General features: G+C 35.9%; 1 protein-coding gene across 2 annotated transcripts in view; it reads right to left on the bottom strand.

Moving 5' to 3' along the window:
- The window catches only part of BRINP3 (BMP/retinoic acid inducible neural specific 3), a 204,478-nt gene that overhangs the window by 36,177 nt on the left and 141,281 nt on the right, over positions 1–27,020 (bottom strand). For both annotated transcript variants that reach the window (XM_061345337.1, XM_061345338.1), the window contains 2 exons: positions 25,049–25,285; positions 6,128–6,350 (listed from right to left, as the gene is read on the bottom strand). In XM_061345337.1, coding sequence (XP_061201321.1) covers positions 6,128–6,350; positions 25,049–25,285 — 460 coding nt within the window. The remainder of the gene's footprint in view (positions 1–6,127; positions 6,351–25,048; positions 25,286–27,020) is intronic.

The raw sequence follows: 27,020 nt of genomic DNA, 5'->3' as shown, positions 1-27,020 counted from the left end.
GGGATGTGAATTCTTTTTCTCTGCGAAATTCAGAAAGAAGATTAAAACAAGAAAAAGCAAATTCATGGTTCTTCCTCCTGACTGTGGTGCATTCTGTGGGAAATTCCAGAACAAACCAGAATTCTTTCTGCAACTTTTCTGAGTAATGCAGCCATTCACTGCCTCTGGTAATGAACATCTAGGTCTACATTATCTCCAGAGTATGTTTTTTTAAAGAAAATCCTTCATGAAGATAAGGACATTCTTCAAACGTAAGGCTGCTGAGAATGGGTTTCCTTTCAGAAAGATGGATTTTTATATGTTCATTAAAGCATGTTTTAAAAGTTATTAAGTAGTTTTGTCTGTATTTGCCTTCATCTTGCATTACCAGAATAAGAACCTTTAAAAAAGTGGCTAGACTATTAGTATAACCAACATCTTCACTGTAAATAACATGGCAATATTAAATATACATTCTTTTTAAAAATTCAAACACTGATATTTTATTTAAGATTACATGGTTTTGTGTACAAGTGTTGTACCTTGGTCTTTGAAGATTAAAATTTTTATTTACCTGAGTTGCTCATAATCTTCAGTTGCAGTTTGTTGCACCAGACTTTTGTTTCGGTATTATGCTAAAGAAGGTATAACTTTTTTCCATTTTCTTTTTTCCAAAGGCAACTTATTGTTGGCAACTTACTATTGCTTTACATTATTTTTCTCATTTTAACATTTTTGTTTATGTCTTTATTAAGTCACAAATTGTGCTGGTTAAGTTTGACCTCAAGTGACACTTTTTCATTATGAAGTGATATAAATAAGATTCATACATGCAGCAACGCACTGTACTGGGTACATTCACTCAATTGGACAGCATTAGTCCAGGAACTAACTCGAATGACACAGAAAAGAATGAAAACAGGTGCTAACCTGACAATTCCAAATTAAGAAATGAAAGTTGTTCCCTGCCTTCAATGCTTTTCAGTAGTGTTTGGATATTAAATCCTATCACAGGAAATCATTGCCATTCTTACAGAAAAATATTTGGGAAAGTGAAAATTCTCCTCTGCAACTCAATTTATATTTCTTTTGTGCTCTTATGCATAGATACTCCAGTTTTCTCATTTTGGGTCCATAATTTGGGTGGATGAAAGTGCCTGCTTATCTTCAGCTCAAGTTTGTGACAGGTGTTTCACTGTCAGCAGTTCATGGGTAGGATCAGGTCTTCTGTTTCTGTGATTTTCAGCTTCTAAGCATATAACCATTATGTTTGAAAAGAAATCTTACTGTTGTGTTAGCCAAAACAGAAACAAGAACAAATTTCACTTTCCATAACACAATGCCAAATTTATAACCACAACTTTCTTTGCTGCTTTACCTCTTCCCACTGCCATGTGTGAGTTACGATGTCCTATATGGACACCTGAATACAGTAAAATCAGTATTTCTTTATTCCCACTACTTATTTTGTCTTTGACAAATTCGAAGATTCAATCCAAAGGTAATCTTAACGTGAAATAATGCACACACAGATATCACCTTTCAGAGCAGGTGAGAGTCACAATGCTCAGTCTAAACTGTGAGAAAGACTGCCCTTTGCTGCTTGGAATAGATCACATTTTCACTTCATTTGAGAAAGAGGCTGCTGGAATCAAGAACTTGGACTAACTTAATGACTATGCCAGTCTTTTCCTCAAAGCAGATTTACTAGACCCACAGATATAATACACAAACTGCTTCCAAAGATCAACAATTTTTCCTTACACCTTATGGTCCTACTACAGAAATATGCATGATGAGGTACAGTATATATATGGCTTTACCCCAATTCCTATAAAACAAAATATCTTGTGCTTCTAGGACCGTTTCAACAACCCTCTTATATACATTTTTTCAACACCTACCTATTCTGGCAAAGCAAAATGTATTGTGGCACCAGCAGTTTTTCAATAACCTTCCTATATAAAAACTGCAGCAAGAGCTGGCCATCTAGTGGAGTAACAATTGCTGCACGTGGTGGGCTCTGGCCAAGCAAACACAATGAGTGAGTATATGATACTGCAAGTTTTTAAGGTTGACGTGTCAATGCAGTGAGAACATATTATTAATAATCACTTGAGCCTTTTGAAGCTGCAGAGCCTCAAATTAATTCATGGAGGCAACAGCTCACTTGGTAGCTTACTCCACGACAATCAAGTTTCTTTCTCAGACTGCTTTTTTTTTCTCTTGTTTGTCTCTTTATATCTTGACATTGAATGGTTTATCGTTCCACCCCTATATGCAGCATGGGAACAGATTATTGCCATAGCAATTTCTGTGCTCCTTGTTGATTTTGAATTTTCAGTCAGTATTTTTCTTTGAACTCAACCAGTAAAAACTTCACTGATTACAGAAAATGTATTGATTAACTCAGGTTTAATTTTAAAATTCAGATTATTTTTAAATGTTACACTCAGAAGTACTATAACAGTTTATAATGGAAATCTACAGACTTTTCATGTTTCTTGGCATGATTTGACTTTCAGGAAAAGGAACAACAGTTTGTTTCATGTTAATGAAAGAAACCTTAAAATCTGGAAAGAACATCTGGAACTTGAAAAGATTTGCAATGAACAGGATAAAATAAAAATAGTAATACTGTTCCCATCCTCAGTGTATAGAAAAGTGCTGCAGTAAATAAGACATTGTTCTGACTGCTAGTGCAGACTGAAAGCAAACTATTTATACATTATTCTAGCTGAAGAATATAAGCTGTGTTTAAAACGAGACACAGGAATGTAGTTTCTTTAACTCACATGCCAATTGACTTTTTTCTACTATGAACAATGATGTTAGGAGAGGATTCAATGGTACTTTGGTTCAAGGAATAGAAAATCGAAATATAAATGTAATTTTGCTTTATGATTATTAAGTGACTTGGTTCTTTGAGAAATATGGAAGAAATTGCAAGCAATTCTGTCTAACTGATTAACTGAATCTCATTTAAAAACAATCAAACAACAATTGGTTTCATACTCAGTAACAAAATTTTGAGTCTAGAAAAAAGAGACAGGTATTTTCCTTAATTATTTATAACCTTGACCATATGTAGGAGCTCCTTCAAGTGTGAAAATTGTTTCTGGCATACTACATAGTTAAATCTCTATAAAACTCAGGCTTACAGACAGTTTTAATGAATTACATTAAACCTTAAGGACAAACCTCCCAACTTCATGAAAGAGAAAACTAGCTGTCATTTTCAACATTCCTTTACAAATCCTTTGTATATACCTTCTACTGCCTTGTGAAATACAATGTAAAATTAAACATTAGCACAATTACTTTGTTTTTACTAACTGCCAGCATCATGACCTTTAGTAAAACCTGAAGCACTGGCTCTTTAATCTGTATCTGAAAAGACAAGTGCCTATAAAATACAATTTAAAATAGTATTTATATCTCCATTAACTCGGTCTAATTCCTCTTTCCATAATAAAATTTGCCCTTAGCTATCAATAGCAGAGCTCAAACACTGATCTGAAGGAGTTCTTTGGAAAGCCTTTGGAAAGGGTTACATTCTGTTCCAATTCCCCTTTCTCATTTCTTTGGCGCCTAGAATATCATTAGCACACGAATCTGTGATTTTTGCTTTTATTTCCATCTTCCCTTAAACATAATAATTTTAGTACTTGTTGGTTTTCTCATTCCATTCACTTTCTGCTGAAATGTCTGGGTTTACAACCTGAGCAATAATTCATGTTTCTCCATTGCATTACTCAGGTATTCATTCCCTATTGCATAACCCAGTACTCATTTCATGCTTACCTGTTAGCAGTTCTGTACCAAAAAATATCAGTACCTTGTTTGGATTAGGTATACTGCTATCATGAGAAGTACCTGGATACTATTCTATCAATACTTGTGTTTCCTTTCTTCTCACTATATCTCATCACCACTGAGATTCCTTTCCTGTATCCATTCCTATATCTATCAGATTTTAATTTTTTTTAACAAGGTTTAGAAATTAAACCAGTATCTGTTGAACTTTCCCCTCACTTCTCAGTTTAAAGCTCTTCTTATTAGCTGTAAAAACCTTCATGTAAGAAGAAAATTTATCCATAAGAAATGTTCTATTTCAGCTAATGCATTCTACAGGCTAAGTATTCCCAAACTTGCCTTTAGCACTGATCTTTAAGCCATCTATTGATCATCATTATGTCATCATATGTCCAATCTCTCTCTGTAGTGACTAGAGAGAAATTTAGGGCAGTCACTAAAATGGGACATATTTACCTTAAAACTAAGTCATGACATTCCTAAGTTAGAGATGTATTGCAAAATCAAGCTGTAATGAAAGTTTAGTACAGCTCCCTGTAAAACAGGCAAACTCATTGCTAGTAAAACTTTTCATAAAATGATAGCATCATAGAATACCAGGTTGAAGGGTCATCTAGCCCAACCTTTCTTGGCAAAAGCACAATCTAGACAGTACTCTGTCCACCCGATCTTAAAATTGTACAAAGTTCCAACACTTCCTTGGCTGCTTGTTCTCATTGCAAACATTTTAACTCATGTCCTTCTAGGGAGTAACCTGTACCCATTATCTCTTGTCTTTTCCATGTGACTCCTTGTAAAAAGGAACATGGTGGTAAGGTCTTCCCTAAACCTTCTTTTCTGTAGGCTGAACAAACCCTGTTCTGTCAGCCTTTCTTCATACGGCAGGTTTCACAGTCCTTTGGTCATCTTTTGTGGCCATTTTCTGCACCTTATCCAGCCTGTTGACATCTTTTTTGTGCACCACTACATCTTACAAGTTTATTTGTTAAAAGAAGTGTATCCTTCAGAAAACAAGAGAGATGTGCTTTGATCAATCATTTCCATCAACTCATCTTTGCTTTTTATACCTCTATTCATTAGGATTCTATCATTGCCACTTCAGATAGCAACTAAAGATTGTCCCAAAACCTTATAGTGGTAATTTTGGAAGATCTGATTATATTAAATTTTGGTAGGGGAAAAATGATGTTAATTTGGATTGTGTTTCTTGCATTTTTTTAAAACAGTTCCGGCTGAAGTCTTTCATGTTGAATTATCTCTCATTTAAGCCATGTCCAAGAAACACAGGACAAAATTTTGAAATACTGCAGTGATTATATAATTTTTCTTAGTGGAGTGTTTTCTAATTATGAAATGACCACCCAAATGAAAAATGTATCTTTTTTTTTTTTTTTCAGCTAACAGATCAGAAAACAAAGCATGAAAAAAGAGGGCACAAGAGCCATAACAGCTGTCTCCTTCTGAAAGGAAGATGGAAGGGTTCACTAAGTGCCACCAAAAGGCAAAGAAGAATTGATGGAGCCTTAGCTTGCAAAAGGAGAGCTGAAAGCAGGGGAGAGTAAAGTACCCTTTGCAGTTCCAGATATAGATAAAATATAGATAAATTGATAAATTGACAGAAGTACATGCTAAATGCAGGATTCACTGACTAGGCCCACAATGCTTGTGGTTAGAAGAATAACTTCTTAAAAACTCATTCATTAAAATATATTCTAGTGTCATTCCACTAATTTCAATAAAGCAATTTTCAACCAGCAATCAACTATAATCACTTTATGTTAATATAGATTGGGCTAGCTAGCTTTCAGAATCTTTCTGTTTCTAGGAAGGACTAAACCACTTCTATTTTCTTTCCTTATGTGTCCTTTTAAATTGCATTCACATCTGACAAATGAGACAAGAAATCAATAGTATGTAGTATATACTGTAACTGTAAAGTTCTCAAAATAGCTGTGCTTGTTTCAGAGTAGGTATTCAGTATTCAGTATGCAATTACGTGGCACTGTTACAGTTGGCCACCTTTCATTGAAAACATGGTTCTGTAATACAGAGGCAGACCAAATGGGATGAATCTGTACACCGGATTTATTTTAAAGTTGTCTCACATAACACTCATATACAAATCAGGTTTTATTTTGACCTTTCCCACCATATTTAGGAAAACATGAATGAAGCAATATTGAAAGCTGGGAAGGTTCAACTCCTACAAATATAAAGATTGCATACTGTGAATGTTCCATATGCTGCACACATTCCCATATCTATATCCTTAAGGAGATTTTAGTATCAAAACAGCAGTTTGAGTTTCTAAGGTTTTCATAAGCGTTCTTACCTCTGCCTTGGCATGCGGATGAGTGGCTGTTTATGACATCTCTTACTAAGACCAAAGAGCTTGTGAACAGTTTTCTGTGCCTTGAGGAAGAGTTGCTTCATACTGTTTTCTAGTTGTTCATAGCGACGTTGAAAGTTAGAATCCATTGTCCACAAATGCATTACAGTAGATGTGTTCAGGAAATAATTCATGGGCAGCCTTTTCATAAATAATTTGAATTCATCTAAAAAAAAAAAAAAGTCTTTAGTTCTATAGCTATGGTTAACTTCTAATTCATTTTTTCTTGAGCTATTTTTTTAATTTTGAACTTTTGCAATTTTAGAATTTAAAATTTTAATTCTTTTAAAGATAGATAACGACATTTTTAGTAGTAATATTAGAATAAAACCAGCAAAAGACAATATTTAGATATTTTTTAATTGATGGTAAAACAAATACAAGCACTGTCAAAATTTTTTTGCCTGAGTAATATGAAGATTAAGAATCAGTCTCTTACCATCAAATCTAGAATCTGAAAATAAATAGGCATTTAAAAATCAACATATATTGACTTATTTGGAGGAGATAAGAAAGTGCCTTAAAAGGAGTACATTCTAATACTTACAAAAAGCAAGTAAATGTGATTTTACAGGCCAGCTCCCTTTAAGGCATGTTATTTCACCTGAGACAGTCATTAAGAATCAGACTTTCAAAAGTATTTAGAATTGAAATGGAGTCTTTCAAAGCATTTTAAGGTAGTTTAACACTTTAAAAATGTCTGCTATATCTTCTTTTTGACTCTTGTCCTCACCTCTAAAGTGATATAAAGGAGCTCCTAAATCACAAGATCACTGTTATTGTGAACATACTATGCTTTGTGATTTGTTGTGGTAGCTCAATCCACATAAGTTGCATAAACTGAATCCTATAAACAGAATCTTCTTAATCATTGAGTCTATTTGCATAAGTAGGATAATTTACAAGTTTATTTCTAAGTTTTGAACCTAAACGAAATTCCATTTAAAAGGGTTCTGTTTACTGGGGGGAAATGAGAAAATGAGTAGCACACTTGAATGCATATATTTATCCCTTTCCTTTCTTGTTTTCATATATCAGTACATTTTCCTGTCTGTCCTCCTGCCCTCTGCTATCCTCCTATCCTTTCCAATCAGTTTTTGCTTCATCTCGCTCCTGCAGTCACTCATTCCACAGTTTGGTTTTTACCCTGCCAGATGCTCCTTTTGGGTGGTTTACACTTCAGCAGACTATGTGAATGAAGTGATCCAACTGACTGAAGTAGCCTCACTCTTAAAACTAGAGATAATCGTAGTATTTAACATTGCTGTAATTCGGGTTTCCTCAGAGAGAGTTGATTGGGGAAAATGTTTTATGGGTGGAGAAGAAAGATCTTTCTTAAATAAGATAGAATGTACCTCATCCATATCCTGAAAGACAAGAAGCCATGAAATTGAACAGCCTATTTTGGCATAGTATTTCCTGTGGTGGATGAATATTCATCAGAAGACAAAAGGCATTGAAAGGCCTTTTGGAATGTAAAAAAAAAATGAAGATCAAGGGTCAAAGATGATTATTTTTATATTTAATAAAGTGGTTTTAAAACATCATCTATGAGCTTCCTGGAAATGTGTTATTTAGTTTCTCCTGACTTCTTTTTTGGGAAAAGGAAGTTGTCCACTACACTATTCTTTCCTTGAGGACTGCACTGCTGCCCTCTGCTGTCCCTGGTATAAATTAAGGAACTGGGGAAAGGAACTGTTTATCAAGTATTCAGACCATCTTATATTTTACTTTTCCCCTTCCCTAATTTTGTCTAAGAAGTTGGGTTTTATTCTCTGTCCAAAAAAAATAAGTATATGTTTCTGGGTTTGAATTTTAATAATTGGAAATAATAAGAGTGTTTCATAAATTGATTAATAAGTATCTCCATGAGTCTCATTACAGTCTGGGAAAAACTGATCCTTGTTTTCTCCTTCCCAAGTGACAGTTATGTCTTTGTCTTCTCATACTACACTTCTGAGTCCTCGTTTTCTTCAAGTCTTGCACAGATGCTATGGGAAAGGGTTATGTCTGGCTTGTCTAAAGGGGACGCAGACCAATTGGTTTGGTAAAGTCTTTCAAGCCTAAAGAGTGCATTTACAAATTTAACAAACTGGCAAACTGGCAGTAAGGAAAAAAAAAAAAAGGAAATAAGGTTAACTGAACTGTCATAAAGTATGTCATTTGACAAAGGAGAGATCTGCAGTTTGTATAAATCAGTCAAGCTCTAGCGACTGCAGAGGAGTATACTTACACACCTAGGGAGCATCAGATCCGTAAGCCACATTCCTGACTACCTGTTTTAATTGCTCACTTCTCATTTCCTTTCTGTTCTTCTGTGACACTGGTATATCTACTTAAACTCAGTTTCATGAAGCCAAAAATAAACTTAAATCTCTGAGGAGAGAATATACTCAGAAGATGCCTTTTTAGTTTTCTTATTGCTGTAATAACTTTTTAAGAAACATTGTCAATTTGCTGTCCTTTGCACAATGATAATAAGCTCTACAGCTAACAACTAATCGGATGCAGTGTTTAGAAGTGATAAGGAGGGCTTATACTCCTTAATGAGCAATGCAAAAGCATTTTGAATAAGAAAATTCTTCTTTTTCTCTTTGTAATAAATATCATCTTTGACTATCCCTGTGCCCTGTATGATCATGCTAATGAGAACCATAATACAGGTAAAACAGAGACAGAGATAAAATTAACATGGTTACATAATGCCTTCTGCAAAATAGAAGATAATGTGCTCGTATCTTAAACAGACACATTTCATGATCTGTGAAACTACAACATGAACTCCTAACACTGAGAGATGATTAAACTATTACACTCTCATCAACACACAACCAGGCATTCCTGAGGATTAACAGCCAGTATTACAGTGCTGGGGGCCATAAAAATTGCTGCTTTTAAAACATGATACTTGATACCACATATGATATGCTTTCAGCACTTCCTCATTTATTTTCACAAGGATAGTTCATGCAATACCTTTTTTGGTTTTGTTTTTTTTTTCATATTTTTAGCTAACTTCAAATACTGGAGAAAAAAATGTAAAACATTATATGCAGTGGTTGATCAAAAAAGTTTAACTTTCTTTTTATGGCTGGTCATGTCTGTTCTTCACTTCCCTTGTTCTGCAAGGCAAATCTTCCTTGTATTAATGGCGTCTAGAAACCGAAATATTACATCATTTTCAGTGGCAAAGAATAAATGAAAAATATCACAATTGGAGCAAAGATTATTACTGAAATCGGATTAATATCAGACATATTTATGCTGTAAGAAATACCTAGAGCTACTTAGCTTGTAACTTGGATTTTCAGTGTTATTCCTTATCAGAGCAGAGCTTAATGGTGAGTACAATGATTAACATTCTGCCTATAGAGCTAGTAAAGACCAGAAAAATTCAGTAAGCCTCATCAAAGGATGTGACAATGCTCTGCTACAAGAAAAAGAGGCACCTGATCTGTTTGAAAAAGAACAGGACCACTGATTTACCTGCCACAAATATTTTGCATATCCTTGGTATTTTGAATTACAAGATCTGTACAAGACTATTACACCTACAAGACCATGGTGCATTTTTTGTTTTGTTACAGCTGAGGCTGAGTGGGTATTTTAGAATATTTCAGGCAATCAAAATATCTTGTATTAACTTGTTTCCTAAAATCCCTTTCAGTGGATCTCTGGAAGCATCCCAGAAGTCAACAGTTTTATCCAGCTTGGAAATGCAGAACACCAGGCTAATAACAATACCACGGGCTAACATCTGATTGTGCAACATAATGCTGGTGACATTAACATGCCACTTATTATCACTGCACTTTCTTTTTCTATTTTCTTTAGATTAAACAGAGCAAGTCCATGTCTGAACTTTCAGGCTGTTGTACCCAGAATTTTCTTTTAAACTATATAGCAGCTGTTTCTTCAGTGTAACAGAGATTATTTCAACTCTATCGGTGTTATAATCAGAGGAATTTTCTCACAGCACAAGACACACTCTATAAAGGCAGAGAACAATCTCAGCTTCTGTAGTCGGGATAACATGAGCAGGAGGATAAAACAGTAGTTCCTTTAAGCCATATCTTGTGCAGTATTTTTTACCCTTTCTTACATATGCTATCACAGACATGTCACCAGTGCCACTGCTAGGCTCAGCTTTGGGCAGTCTCTTTTGGAGCTGGCTGGCACTGGCTCTGCCCAGCAGGGGCAGTGCCTGCTGTCTTCTCAAAAGAGGCCACCCCTGCAACATTCTCCCCTACCTCACAGTACATTGCCACACAAACCCAGTACATGTTCGGAAATGTCATCCAAGAGGGCTCAATCCATGATTTTCCAGGGACCAAGGTGAAGCTGATCAATCACTAGTTCCCTGGATCACGCTTTCAGACTTTTTTCATGAATGGCATAATATTTGCCTTTCTCCATTCATCAGGGATCTTCATCAGTCTCTATAATCTTTCAAAACTAGCAGAGAGGCCCTACAGATGTATCATCCAGCCCTCTCAAAACCCACAAATACAGTCTGTTGAATACCATGGACTATCACAGATCAAATTCTCTCAGTTAACCCTTGATTCCACCATTACTCACTGCTGTTAGTTCCTCTGTCCCCTGAATCGCCTTGCTAAGCTCAAGGACCTGGGGTATTTGCTGGTGAAGACTGAAGGCATAGGCAGCACTGAGTGCTTCTGCCTTATCTGTTTATGTTGAAACAAATAAATCACAAAATTACTCAACCTATTCAGCAGCAGGCCCATATTTCCTTGTTCAGTCTTTTACCACTAAGGTATCTGGAGGAACTTTTCTTGTAGCTTTTGGCATTCCTTGCAGGCACTGGTTCTAGATTTTCCTATCACCATTTCTAAATGTCTGGGCAACGTTTGCAAAATTTTCCTTGATAGCCTGTCTCTGTTGTAGCCTGTCTGCAATCCAAAGATAAAAGTGAAACATCAACAATGAATATTTATTTTAAAAAAGGAAGAGAGAGTCTGGCTTTAATGCTGTTTTATACATGTGTTATTAACTCCACATTGTTGGAGAACACTTTCTCATGGCAAGGAGGCTATTAACTAAAGATGCATGTTTGCTCTATCACAGTGATCCATTAGGGAAGCTGTTGTGAGCTGGAAAACAGGGTAATTCATCCAGGAGATGTGCTTGTTGATACTTCAGATAGGCTTTCTAGGGTTCCAAATCCTTTGATGGCAAAGTACAAGAAAGGAGAAGACAGTGTTACTCTTCTTTGATTCCTGTATGCTACTTTTTCCTTTGGGTCTCTGTCATGAATTTCCTGTTTAGCAAAGCTGGTTCTCCAGTATATCTATGCATTTTCCTGAGTGTCAGGAGAGACAGTTCATGTGCCTGGAGGATGCTGTTGCTAAAATCTGGCCAGCTTTCCAGAGCTACTTTGTCTTCAGAGCTGCCTCAGAGGCAACACTAGAATTAGGTAAAGATTTCTTTTGTGAATCCCTGGTCTTCATTCTGCTGCTTTTCTCACCCACTCCTTTACAGATCCTGAACACCATTATTTTGTGTCTTCTACAGCCAAGGTTGCCATTGATTATCCCACCCCTAAACAGCATTTCCTTGTTAGGGAATAGCCAGTCCTGTTCTGTTGCCACTCCTTTTGGTCCATCCAATATCTATATCACGACGTTATTCCTCACACCCACCAAAACCCCCTTGACTGATTATGTCCCACGGGGTTGGCTTTTCAGCAGATGTTGGGGAGGTTAAAGTTCTCCATAAGAAGCATAGAAGTATATGCCCACAATCCAGACATATCCTTGACTTGCTTAAGGAAAGCTTCATCTATTTCCTCACATTGAGTGGGTGGCTTATAACACACTCCCACCTCAGTGTCACCCTTGCTGATCTCTCCTTTGAAATATTCAGACCAAAAGCTTTCATTGAAAAATACTAAGGAAATATCTCTAGTAACTCCAGCAATCTATTTACACACAGAAAAGATGACACACAGCAACAAAGCAAGCCATCCAACCCTGCTGTGCCAATTTGCTTAACCTTTGTGTCCATTTCAGTGCTGACCTTATCTGCTGATGCTGTAAATAAGCCTATTATTTAATATAAATACTAGTTTATTTTTTTATAGGTTAGAAGCTGGAAAGAAGACTATGACTTAATTTCACACAAAAGCTAAGGAAAGCTTCATTTCACAACAAAGAAAGCTCTTAAGTAGAACTGTGCAGAGAATAGAAAATCCATTTTGTGAAAGGATTTTTAGCATTCCAGAATTAGAATACAAGCTAAATCTTTTTATATTCTCTAAAATTCTCCAGATGCTTCTATTTTCTTTGAAATCCTCTAAAAGGAACACTGCAAGATTTTCTTGCTTTACTTTGTATTGACTCAAGCAAAATGCTTCACCTTGACAAAACATAAATTTTACATTTTATGTCAACATTTAATTTCTTATTTTAATGAAAGCTATAAAGTCAGAAATGACAAAATGAATAAATATTTAAAAATGAAGATCTAAGTGCTTTACTGTATTCTGACAAAAAACATCGTTTTGCAATTTTTGAAAGAGTATTCCTGGTTTGTTTTTCCTTTTTCAAAACATCTACTTCAATATTTTATAATAATCTGTAGATAAATCTTTGCCTCTGCTACACTTCAACTGTATTTTCTGTTTAGACTGCAAGCTCTTCAGAGAAAAGCCTGTCTCTTATTATATCTTTATAGGGCAGTTAGCAGAATAGACCCCAGATTTAATTGTTGCCATGTATTGCAAATAATGATAATAATAATGCATTTGCTTATAGCTCCAAGCAACTGCATCCTCCTTGGAGTCCTCTATCATAGATGCAATTAGTGTGAGGAGCATGAGTTCTGGTAGGAAAGATCTCATAATCCCCAACAGTTTATCACACTTTTTACATAAATGTACTGTATGTTAGAAACCTTTAACAATGCGACCATGGTATTGTAATTCCTTTCCCATAACAATGTTTTTAATTGTACTCAGGGCAATAAATATGACAGCAAGTCAAATACTAGTGTCAGCTGTAAACTGAAATCTGAAATCTGAAATCACAAAACTGGTAGTCTAAAAGAATAAAAAACAGGAAGACCTACATTTTAAATGCTTGGATAGGGTTGTTGTTCAATAAAGTGTTGCCTCAATATTTTGTAGATATTATTAAAGAGATTTATAAAAGATACATGTTTTTTAAATATTCCACCATGATTCAAAAGCCTAGAGAAAAGAAAGTACTAAAATGAACATATATTTGATTTTATGTTACAATGAATTTTAGTTGTTCATGATGCATTACTTAAGTTGTCAAAGAAGTAGCAGCTGTGTTCCAAGAAATATGTTTGAAAATAATCCAATTCAAGGAAACATAAGACTGCAGCTTGAAACAACCTTATTTCTTTACAGAAAAGATAATAAAGCTGAATTTTCCACTTCCCTTTTCCCCTACATAGTATAAATCTTTCAGCTCTCCCTATAATTAAAGCATTTGTTCTCTAAATCAAATTATCTGTTTTAAATTTTCTGAAGGACAAGGAGAAGGAAGGAAATGTATGTGCAATGGAAGATATGGACTGCATATGAAGGTAGAGAGAAGCTGAACACAATACTGGACAAGCTTTTTGAACTGGTACAGTGTAGCTGCTTTGTAAGCCTCAGGGGTACAAAATGTTTATGGTTCTTGCAGTGGGGTAGGTTTGTGGGGATTTTCTGGGCTTTTTGTTGTTTTTTTTTTGAGTGAGGAATGCTGCAGGGATAGCTCCTCTAAACCTAAGGCTTTGCAAGGAGTTAAGACCAAGGCTAAGTATCAGCTCAGGTGAGGGGATTGATAAGGAAAACAGATCCTCTGATATTTTATTATGATATAGTTTCTGAGGAACCTTAAGTAAATGTTACAGTACAACTGATTTTACAATATGCTATATAGAGGCATGTATATATTTGTTTTATATATATGCATGTGTGTGTGTATATATATATATATACATATATATATATATAGTAATGGTAACCTGTGATAGGAACAGGAAATCACTGATACTCCCTTCACAAGCCTTGGAACCCTCTCAGTGGCCAGATAAAGAGGAAAGAATTGAAGAGTTAAAATTAGTAATAAAGATAGAATGTCACCCTGCAAATCAGGAATTAATTCTTAAGTTTTACTAGGCAGGGGATAATAACCTTTCCTAGGCTCTTCTGTGAGCTGAACAGACTCACGTTTCCTGTAATCAAGAAGTGACTAGCTTCATATTCTCAGTCTAAATATGACCTTGACAGCAAGTTCACTTTTCAGCAACCAAAAAGTCAGACACTAATAGCTGTTTCTGTAAATCCAAACATTTGAAGGACATTCCTTTCATCCTGTCAGTTTCTCTTTCAGGTGTGATTTTGGTTCATTATTCTTTTAAAAATGTTCACATCTCTGCCCTTCAAAATGGATGATCCTTGGAATTCATTGTCAGCTTTCAACAACAAAAATTTCTCAGAAATTTATCAACAGCTATCTTGGCTTTTTTTGTAAACATTTTGATCATTTCAACATGCTTTACAAGTATTTCTGCAGCATGGGTATTCCAATTTCTATCAGTGCTAGCTGTTATTATCTTTCTATAGCACCGTAGACACAACCTCAAGTTACCTTATTTGTTCTTGGTCTTGCTGGCAACACCTGCAGTTTGAAAAGTGGGAAAATAAACATGTAAGGTTTCAAAGATGGATAGTTCAGGGAAGAGAATGAGTGAAACTGAAAAGTGTTCTTGGAAAACACAATGAAGTAAATAACCAGGGTTAAGCTATTACAAGAAGAGATTTAAGAAGCTGTGAATCAGAACAGACAATACTGCCCTAGAAGAAAAGAGAGGCCACAGGGAGATATCCCTCTTAATAAAGAAAGTCCAAAGCTGCCAAGGAAGATTGGAATTCCACCAAGAATGAGATTTTTTTTGTCACTAGTTTTGAAGGTAATTACATTATGGCCCATACATGGTGGACATAAGTAGAATTATATTAGATCAAGCCTTCTGCTCCTCCTCTTATTACAATGTCATCCCAATGTTTAAAGTGTCTGAGAATGCAATGCCATGTAAAACTTGATTTGCCAGGTGCTGCTTTAGCAGGAGTCATATCATGTTTTTAGTTTTAGAAGATGGGCAATTATATTGATGGGTCATAATTGGCTGTACCTTCATTTCTGGAGTAGGACATTAACAATTTAGACGCTGACTCTCTAAAGAAATTATGCACATCCCACCTGTTCATGTTATTGTAACATTGACACCTCCACAGGGGTGGGAGAGGTAGGAGGTAAGGTAGGGAGCATTGGTCACAGAAGAAATGACAGCTTGGTGTATCTGTTCTTGCTATTGATTAAACTTCCTGACAACTACATAGGGAAGTTAATTACTGGGAGGCAAATTAACACTCTTGCAAGATAATAGAGAAAACAATAATTATATTAAAGACTCAGGGGGCTAAGTTTTCTTGGCCTTGAGCCTGAAGCTGTAAGCAACCTTTTAAAGAAAACCACCACTGTACTTCTCAGGGGCAAATAGTTTGAACCATATTGATTGAAGTCTTTATTCTCAGTGATTAAAAAGCACCTTCAACTGCCAGTGAGTCTTTTCAGACTTTTCAAAAGGAGTCTTTCAATTAAGATTTCAAATTGGACTCATTTTGCATGGCAATCGGTCTATTCTGGTCAACAGAGGGACAGACTATGCTACCTGGATGACCTGTGCAGTTAACGCTTTGTGTGTACTGTGTACAATGACCTTGGCAAGGGCCTTTTTATGAGTATGTTCTCTCATCCTTCTGAATCACTGAAAACAATTTGTTAGAGAGCAAGGTTAATTTTTTAAATTGAAGAAATGCTCCTGTATTCAGTTTTAGTTCCAGATTTTGCCTTTAAGCTTATGCTACATGCATTTTAATGGAAACATAGTAACTGGAAAAGCAGTAATATGTCACTGGACTGTGGTAAGAAAGAACTAGTGGAAACTGTATTCACTGCAAATGACAGTGTGGGACTCTAAATTTACGGTGAGTGTCTTAAGCTAAATCAAACCTAGTTCATCTTGCAATGTTATTTAAGATTTGGAATCTCAACATAGAGTCTGAAAGTCAGTCTGGGAGCTTTTCTTTCATTATAATTACACGACTATTCTTCCAATCAGCATATACATATAGCAACATCTAAGTTTAAACTGATGTCTACAAGTCAAACCTGCCTTTTTACTTTCTGTTAGTAATTTGGAGCAGGTGTAAATGAGGTATTTGGTACATTAATTATATCTTAAAGTGTCTATCTTACAATGAAGGAGTTTTTTTGTTTGTTGGGGTTTTTTTTGTTTGTTTTTCTTTTCTCCTGTACTAGAAAGAATATAGGGAACCCTACAATCACAAAGATAATTTTTACTTAGTCATTAAAAGGCAATTTGAAAAAATTTACAATACATCACTGTAGCTAACATAAGAGTAACTGAAGGCACTGATTAGATCTTAGGGTTACCATCACTGCTGGTAATAAGGGAGAAGTCTGGAACCCAGGTTGGTGTCTACACAATATAGTCAATCTGTAGGCCTGGAAGCTGGGAAGAATTACCTTTTTACTTGTCATCTAGATGACTTTGATTTGAAGATTGTGAAGGCAATAAAAAGGAATCCCATGGTGCCCACTTTTGTTAAAGCAGTTTTTAGAAAGAATTCTCACCAGAAAAATAGCAAAAATCTGTGACTTATTGGAGTAGAAAACAACATTATATTAGATTTTTCTGACTAGGTAGAGGGATTGTGAAGGTTAAACATCATAGACTAAATGCAGACTTCTAGTTTTGCTGGAGTCGTCCATCAGAAATAAGCTGACACACTATAATCACAATAATATTTTAAAATGCTTCTCTGATGCAGGGGAGAAAAATGAATGAACCGCATGAGGGATACTGGTTGCATTCCTCAATGCAACCTCCTTGAACTACTAGGAGATATTAATGTAATTCATGATTAAGATTATTCCATAACTACTGTTGACAACAGTGTATGACATGATGAAAAAGCTAATACTTCTTTCCCCCAGGTTTCCTCTGTCTTTATGCTGTGATTCATATTTGGTCTTGAAGATCTGAATTTGTCACTGGCTCTCATCATAGAGCATTCTGTCAACCAGACAGCCAAGATTTCTACCTTCATACTATTTAAATTTATTTACATTATTTATTTAAACTTATTTTAACTTTAAATTTAACCTATTTAAATCTAAGTTAAAGATTTACTTATACTTTTTTTTAACTGTCTGGTTTTGTGTCTGTTTTATTTAAACATAGATTTCTTTCAGTAAATTAAGTAAATCTGATTACTCTCGCTACATTTGCTATATTTAGTTACTCAAACTGACTGAAAGAAAAAAATCAACAGATGTATTACTATATGCTCAGCAGTTAAGAGTCTTTATCTGCAGGAACAATGACTGTAATATCCTCTTTCCTTAGAAATTGTGCTGGTTTTGGATGGGATAGAGTTAATCTTCATAGCAGTTAAGATGAAGCTATGTTTTGTATTTGTGCTGAAAGCAGTCTTGATAACATAGTGATAGTTTTGTCACTGTTAAGCAGTGCTTACACAGGGTGAAGGCCTTTTCTGCTTGCTACGCTAGCCCACCAGCAAGTAGGGTGAGGGTGCGCAAGATGTTGGGAGGGAACACAGCTGGGAGAGCTGATCCCAACTGACCCAAGGAATAAGCCATACCTTATGATGTCATGCTCAAGGTATAAAGCTAGGGGAAGAGAAAGGAAAGGGGAACACGTTTGAAGTTATGGTGTTTGTCTTCCCAAGTAACCATTACATGTGATGGAGCCCTGTTTCCCAGGAAACAGCTGAATACCTGCCAATGGGAAATGGGGAATGAATTCTTTGGTTTGCTCTCCTTGTGTGTGCAGCTTTAGCTTTATCTATTAAACCATTTTTATGTCAGCCCATGAGTATTCTCACTTTTACTCTTCCAATTCTGTCCCCTAACCCATTGCTGGGGGATTGAGAGAATGTCTGGGCAGTGTTAGTTGCTGACTAGGGTTAAACTACAAAAGAAACACTAAGAGATTTATGTAGGTTTTGAGATCAAATATGATCACTTGCTATGGTTGTCTGTATTGACTGACTGTGTGACTGTCACATCCAGTCTCTGATTTTGGAAGAATCTTAGAATTCCTCCTTTACAGCTTCTTCACAGCCCCAATAATCATAAAGACACTGCTACCCATCTGCAGCAAATTTCTAAGGCTAGCGGAGGGTGTAAAGAATTTCTCCCTGAGCATCTGCACTTCCATATCAGTGCCAGCTGTAATTTCCAGTCTTAATTTTACTGTATTTTACCATAATTTACTGCCTGGTTAGTGGAAACCCAGGCTGTAAACCTGGAAACTTCACTGTGAAAATAGTGATCTTCATCCTTCACAAGAAACAGTAGAAAATTTTGAAGCCTAGAGGCAGCACACAGTGCTATTTTATAAAGACATATAATGTGACCACAAATGGTTGGCCAATCTTTTCAGAAGTTATGACTTGGACAACTCAGATGTCTATACAGCAAGACAACCCCCAATTTCAAACGCAAAGTGTGAATTGAAACATATTCTGTATGTAAACAGCATTCAACGTGGGTTTCCACATTTTGCAGTTTTGAGGATGGAGGTATAAATTCATGACACTATTAAATACAAAATTCTCTAAAACTCACTGAAGAGGTGATCTCTCCTCTTACTTTCTGCAGATTTTATGTTAAAGTAATCATATAAGACAGAAACTTTATCCCCCCCCCCCCCAAAAAAAAAAAACAACGAATGGGATGCCTGAACTTCTTCATTCTCAGTTTTACAGATATTTAATTCAGTAATAAGCTTATCATCTATCTCCCTTGTTAGAACCTGCTTTCTTCAAGACTTTAAAACCAATTTTTTGTATGCAAGGGATTTTGGGAACATTATTAATTCAATCATTATAAAGGAATGGGAAAACTGAATTGAGGAATTAATTGATCTAAGCGAGCAGGACTCTGAAGTCCAAAAGCAATCTATGCTAATGTAAACAAGAAAACAAGTAACTTTCTATATAATGCTATATTAACTGAGGATTCAGATGTAATTTTCAGATGAAACTTTCAAAACTGTAGATTTTTTCAGATTATTTTAAATCAGCGCTTCTGTCCTGGGTTCAGCAGTAGCAGTCATTTTTCTCCTTAGCTGGTGCAGTGCTCTGTTTTTGACTTTTCAGCCTGAGAACAGTGCTGATAACACCAATGTTTTGCTCAGTAATGTTTAGTCTGACCAAGGACTTTCTGAGTCTCATGCTCTGCCAGGGAGGAGAGGAAGCCGGGGGAAGCTGGGAGGAAGCAGAGACAGGACACCTGACCCAAACTAGCCAAAGGGGTACTCCATACCCCAGCACATCATGCCCATAACTGGGGGGCAGTTACCTGGGATTAAACCACAACTTCTAAAGGGTAACCAATGCCAATAACAAGACATCCTGGAGTTATTAGGGAATTATGAAATGCATCAAACATGGAATCCAGAATTCAAGGATTAAAGAAGAATAGCTTGCAACACCATTTTGCTTCAGCTAGGACTTGGCAATCCAAGCAACAGTGGAGGATGGGTGGGTGCACAATCAAAAATGGTTTCAGCAAATATTGTGAAAGTTAATATCAATTTACTTTGGCTGTACTTATGTCACTTAGGTTTTCTGTGATACTGAAATTTACCTTTTGAAATATCTCTATAAAGCAGATACAAAATTGTTTGAAAAAGATCAAACTTCACATTTTGAGAAGTTTGTCTGTTAAAGCTATAGAATGATACATTTAAAAATATTTACAGGATGACTTTTTATGTTTAATTATTATGCCTGTGAAGCTACATGTTTAGTAGCAGTCTTTGTTTTTGGTAGGCGCAGTTCTCCAAGGACTTAGATGGCTCTAGCTCTGATCTATTTAAGATGATGATGAACATTTAAGCACACAATTCAAATCTAAGAAGCTAATGGACTATAAATAATTAAAATAAGCATTTATTTCAGTGCTTCACTGAATCACATTTATACCCAATTGTGACATTAAAATTCCTGCCCAATTTTGTTGTAGATGTGTTATTTCCTTCCATGGTATTTTGTATTTAAAATAATTTTTTAAAAGAATAGGTTTTCAATTTCAAGGCGACCTTGAAAATATACATCATAATATACCTCAATGCTCAGTCACTATCACAGTGAAAAAGTGTTTCCTGATGTTCAGAGGGAATCTACCATGTTTCATTTTGTGCCCACTGCCTCTGATCCTGTCATTGGGCCCCACTGAAAAAAAGCCCAGCTCCATCTTCTTCACACCCTCAATTCAGGTATTTATCTACATTGGTAAGATCCCACTGAGCTTTCTCTTCTCCCAGCTGAACAGTCCCACCTCTCAGCCTTTCCTCAAAAAAGATGCTCCAGACCCTTCATTTTTTGAGAACTCTCTCCAATACATCCATGTGTCTCTTGTACAGAGGAGTCCAGATCTGAAGAGATGAGTTAGATACTCTCAATCAGATTTCTGGCAGTACTATTCCTAATGCAGCTCAGGATATCATCAGCCTTCTTTGCTTCAAGGACACGTTGCTGGCTCACAGTCAACCTGGTTTCCACCAGGACCAGGTACTTTTCTGCCAAGGTGCTTTCCAGCTGGGTGACCCACAGCATATCCTGGTGCATCATGCAGGGGTCCTCAGATGCAGGACAAGGAATTCTCCTTGCTGAATTTCATGAGGTTCCTGGTGTGATGTGTGTTTTAATTTCACCCAACATTACATTCATGTAACATGATTACTTGTTGCACTTGGACATGTATGCATAGAATGGTCATACTAAACTATACTAAACCATACTAAACCTTTTTGTAGTTGTAAAAGTTGTGTTCAGGATATTTAAATTTTAACTAGGTACACTCATTTTTCTTTCATGTCTTATGGTTTGAAAGGTCAACAATAATGTAAACTGCCTAATTTGAAAGAGAGGATGAGGTTGTAGAGAAAAAAGTCATATTGTTTTTGTGTTTTATTTTATGTGTGCAAAGTCAGTTGGAAAGTTCCGAAGACACAAACAGTATTTAGCTGCCGACTGATTTCAAACAGGATTTAGGCACTGGAGAACTGTTTTTTTAATTATTTTTTCCCTTTAAATTTAAAGATCTATTTCTCAGTTGCTTTTTCTTAAACAGACAGACTGAGAGATAACACTGACAGTGGGATTGAGTGCAGTGTTCCAGTATCTAAAGGGGGCCTATAAGGATGCTTGGGAAGGACTCTTCATTAGAGACTGTAGTGATGGGACAAGGGATAATGGGATAAAACTTAAACAGGGGAAATTTAGATCGGATATAAGGAGGAAGTTCTTTACTGTAAGGGTGGTAAGGCACTGGAATGGGTTTCCCAGGGAAGTTGTGAATGCTCCATCCCTGGTGGTGTTCAAGGCCAAGTTGGATAGAGCCTTGGGTGACATGGTTTACTGTGAGATGTCCCTGCCCATGGCAGGGGGGCTGGAACTAGGTTATCTTAAGGTCCTTTCCAACCCTAACTATTCTATGATTCTAAACAAACCATCCTAAATTGAATATTTACTTCTTCCTCTTTAGGTTAAATTCTGTCCACAGATAATGTGCATGATCTCAAGTGAACCCAGTTTTACAGGTCTATGTTAAGGGATAAAATTTGCTACTGGATTCAGAAGACTATTTTGTTATATGTAAGGGAAGGGTTTGGAAGGCAGAAAAGTGAGAAAGTTAATACATTTGTATTTAACCTTACTTGAATCTGGAGTTCATGTTTCAAAGAATGAAATTAACTAACTAACTAATTAATCCATTCATTCATTCATTCCACTGCAGTTAGTAGTAGATTATATGGATTATTATATATGGTCTGGATTATCCTGTTCCTTGTCTGCTCAGAGTCTAAAATACTATATAATCTGACCTTCTTCAACACTACTTTTTTTCTATCTTATTTATTTTTGTTATAAATTATATACACAAAATGTAAATTATATATAAACAACCTACCCTTTTCTTAAAAGCTGACTTCTCCTGACTTAAAGACTGCATCAGCTCTGGGGTCCTGCGCATAAGAGGAACATGGACCTACTTGAGCAAGTCTAGGGGAGGCCACAGATATGCTCTGAGACTGAAGCATCTCTCCTATGATGACAGGTTGAGCAAGTTTGTGTTGTTCAGCCTCAGCCTGAAGAAGAGAAGGCTGTGAGAAACCTTAAAACAGTCCTCCAATACCTAAAGGGGGACTATAAGAAAGATGGAGAGGAACTTTTTGCAAGGGCACGTTGTGACAGTACAAGGTGGAATGACCTTAAGGTGACAGAGGGGAGACTTAAATTAGACATCAGGAAAATATTCATCCCTGTGAGGGTGGTGAGGCCCTGACACAGGTTGCCCAGAGAAGCTGTGGCTACCCAATCCCTGAAAATGTTCAAGTCCAGGTTGGGTGGGGCTTTGAGCATCCTGGTCTAGTGGAAGGTATCCCTGCCCATGGCATGGAGCTGGAAATAAATGATCTTTAAGGTCCCTTCCAATCCAAACCATTTTATGATGCTATATATCCCACATCAAAGTTATAAAATATCTATTTAAAACATTAGTTGACTTCAATAAAGGACTTTTTTTTTTTCCCAGAACATGTACTATCATGCTGATATTTGTTAGTAGATTTTTCATAGCTTAAATGTTGCACAAGCTCTAAATTTTTCAGAATATGTCTCAGTAATCAACTGTGGCTAGAAATGTTTACAGACCATCTGTGGCAGTACTGAAAGAGCTGTTCAGATGGTAATATATGATTTATGTAGCGAGGTTGAATGGGCAATGACTAAGCTATCTATCTAAAGTTCACATGTCAACTTTCTTTCAGGAAAGTACAAACCCATATACATACAAGGTTACTTGTCTCATCGTTCCTTGAACATATTTATGCAAAACAGTTGAAAGCAGATATTTTCTACTCTACCTATGAGATGTGGAACTCATGCTTTGTATTTATTAGATTAAAAATCATTTCATAATTCAAGGGTTAAAGAGTGTTTGTGGCATATGTCTCAATGATGTTAATAATCCATATTTCACATTTTAGTAATCATGCCTACTAGCAATTACCTGATTGACAGATGCATGTGAAGTTGCCATTTTAGTGATTCATACAGCATAGATAGAGCCTTTTTTAAAAGCACAGAGTTTAACTCTTACCCATTTTTCCCCTGACATTCATGTCTCATTCCTGAACATAGGACTATACATGTAGCTGACAACTATTCAAGCACATAAGTAATTTGATGTCCTTGTATAGGCTGCTGTAAGAATCCTCCATAGATTCAGCTATGTGTGCTCTTTCAGCTTAATGAAAATTCCTTATAAGTAGGAGGCATCAAATGATATTCTTCAGGCACTGAAGCATATCACATTTCATTCAAAGACAAAATACGGTAAACAAATCCATGCCATTCTGTTGAGTCAATATGTTTGTCCTAGTTTGTAAAATAGCAAATGATAACATGACTCCATAAATGTTAAAGGTGTCAAAATAGCAATTGGGAAAAATGCACACAAAATATACACAAAACCAAACAATGAATTCATGTCTTTATAACCAAAGAAGTCTGTGATCCTCCCAGAAGATCTACGGTCACGCTAGAGTGAGACCAGGGCTGGGAAAAGGGCTTAATATCTTCCAAACAGATCAATCAGGTTTTACAAAAAGTTACAACTATGATTTTAACTGATACAAGGTCTTTTTAAATTCTCAACCTTGAACTGAGAGATCAGTCTTTAACAATAAATCAACAAATATAAAAATGAATGTGTACAAAGTACTATTCACAGTTAAGTATTGTACTGCTATTTTTTCTCTCACACATTCTTCCATGACCACTGAATAGTCTTCTTCCCTCTCTCTTCTATCCTTTCTCCAACACAACTCATTAAAAACAGTGATTTATATTTTTTTCTGCTTCTTCCTTACCTCATTCCTTTCTTTTTTTTCTTGGTGATTTTTTCCCAGATCTGCTGAGATCACTTAAATTTTCCAACCATCTGGCTAGACAGATGTCACTGATATCACTGAGTGAGTGAATTGTGAAAACGGTTGTTCAGAAGCTGATTTTACCTGAAGTTCCTACTCTCTATGGGGCTGGAAGTTCTGATGGTCAGGACAGGTGAAATTATGTATAAAATAAACACTGATGCTTTAAAGAAAACTAATGTGGCACAAATGTGTAGAGACAACATGGATAAGTCCATTTTAAATAGAAATCATAAGTAGTCGCCAACTACAACAGGATGAGCTATTCACTACTTGGCAAATCAAGGGTCAGCTATGATCTCCATTCCAACTTCATGGTGTTGCTGGAGGAGCAGTATAAAAGGGAATTACAGGAGAAACTGACCCAACACCAAAAAATGGATGGGGAATGAAACAGCTGTTCCAGCTGCATTACAGAACAAAAGATTGCAGAATATCCAGGTGTATAACCTGACTTTGCTCTTATTTTTTTCTGCTTTCTGCCTCTAACACACTTCTTGCTCCAACAGGGACCAAGTCCTCAGTCCTGGAGTCCACAAAGTATAACGGATTAATAATACTCAATCATAACTGCCTAATCCTTATGTGACTGCTCATCATCATGATCACCACTTACTATCAGAAAGATATACTAAGACTCAGATCCAGGATGCATTTAAGAATGTATATATTTAGATTTACAAACCATTCTGGAAATTTCAGATGGAGTCAGTTGTATAAATGCCTTTTGCAAGATACAGCAAAACAGACAAAAAATTGTGTAAAGCATCTCACCAGATTCCTCAAATTCACTGTTGTACACATTCCAAGTCTCGCTTATGCGGAGCAGATTTTCTTCCATGGCTTGAATGTCCATGTAGGGACAGTTGCATTCTGGGAATTTTGGACCACAATGACACCAGCAGTCATTGTCCTTGCAGATGAACTCCCCTTCTGAATTACAAGCAATGTAGCTCAAAGCTGCCTGAACAAAATGCTCTTGCAGATACTCAGGCAAGATGACCTGAAGACCTGAAGGAATTAGAGTAAGTATTGTGTTATTAAATGCAAAGGAATGATCAAGCCAAGCAGCTTCCTCAACCTACATAACAAACAAACAAACAATTATGAAAATGAAAACTAGATGGATTTTTTAAGGAAAATGTACACTTCTGTCTAGCATTTGCTAGACTGACGTGTTATATATAACATATGTTATATATATGAGTTCATATATGTAACACATATATATGCTATACATATGAATATATATATGCTGTTTATATATAGCATATATATAAACTCGTATATATATGAACTCATATATACAATATATATGTTATATATTTCCTTTTTTAAGAATTAGTTTCAGATATATTTCTCATTTCTCTCTCAGTATGGAATACCCATTCTGCTAACTAGCAACCTGTGTTACTGAGGTAGAACATTTGCTGGTGTAATTTCTTCCTAGGGAGATTATCAAAAACAGAAAGAAAGGATGACATCAACTTCTCCTTGTAAAGAATTGGTCAATGAACAGCCTCAGTAGAAAGAGCTTCATAGTAAGGAAGCATGCAGCTGTATTATAATTTTGATACTAGCAGCCAATTCAAATTTTGAGAGTGCTGATGAAGGGAAAACTGCCCTGAAAGACAGAGTAAAGAGTATAATCAGAAAAAGAGGTGTAAAATAAACATTTCCGTTCTGTATTGGACTTGTTTCCATGTTGCTCTTGACACATCAAGATATAGCTTGTCTAGATAACACTAGTTATCCCTTCATGATTCTGTAGAGACAAATTAAGAATAATGGGATTAGAGGAAATTTTAGAAAAATAAAATTCAGCTTATAGCATTGGTATTTAAGTGGTAAGGGACAGTCAATTGGAAGTGACAGGTACAGCTACAAAACCTTGAGGAACAAAATGCATTCTTAAATTTACTAATGGTTTAGCATGGAGAGGCCTAGTTGCCATGACATCTCAAAATACTCCCACTATGTCACAAAACCCTTTTCGAAGTGTTTTCATACTTTCCCCTGCCATACCATGCAGAGGCCTTGCAAAAGCATGTCACACTGATATATCAGAACCACAGAGCAGGTGAATAAAAAGATCAGAATATTTGTGACCAGAAACTTAAACTTTCTTATCTGAAAATTCTGATAATTTTTTACATGATCCCAGTGATGAGAATGAGTATCTTATAAAGAAGTACTTTAACTAGGTATCAGTCACTCTAGTTACAATAGTAATCAGCTAATAAAAAAAAGTTACATTATATATTCTTATGTATTGATTGTTGTTATTTTCTGTGGAAAAAATAATCTTTCCATAACCCGTGGAGCTTATTTTGGAGTTAAGTAATTTCTCAGCTTAGGTTCTGGTTATTTGTGAGGTAGATTCCTTCTACATTTGCACTTGGACAACTTCATAGAGATTTATCACTTATTTTTTGATACATAATAATGATAGCTGTAAAAGTAATTTCATAACCCTTCCAAGTAAAAAGTCATATCAGAATTGCTAAAACCAGGACTCTCTGTGCTTTCTTCTACCTCATGTCAAACCCCATTGTTACCTGAGTAAACTTTTCAATGTACTTCTATACTTGTGAAGAGCCTTGAAATTGTGAAAGGAAAAGAAAGCTCAGATAAGCACACTTGAGTCTTGTTCAATTCTTCCATGAAAACTATGAAATAGTTTATGTAATTCTGATACTATATTTCTCAAAATGAGAATCCAATGTGATGCAGCAAAACATTGTCT

Source organism: Neopsephotus bourkii, unplaced genomic scaffold, assembly GCF_033783945.1.
Source record: "Neopsephotus bourkii isolate Nb327-2 ecotype Australia unplaced genomic scaffold, CSIRO-AGI_Nbou_v1 NB_234, whole genome shotgun sequence".
Lineage (NCBI taxonomy): Eukaryota > Metazoa > Chordata > Aves > Psittaciformes > Psittacidae > Neopsephotus > Neopsephotus bourkii.
The sequence above is the reverse complement of the archived record's forward strand: the minus strand, read 5'-3'. Positions and strand labels throughout refer to the sequence as shown.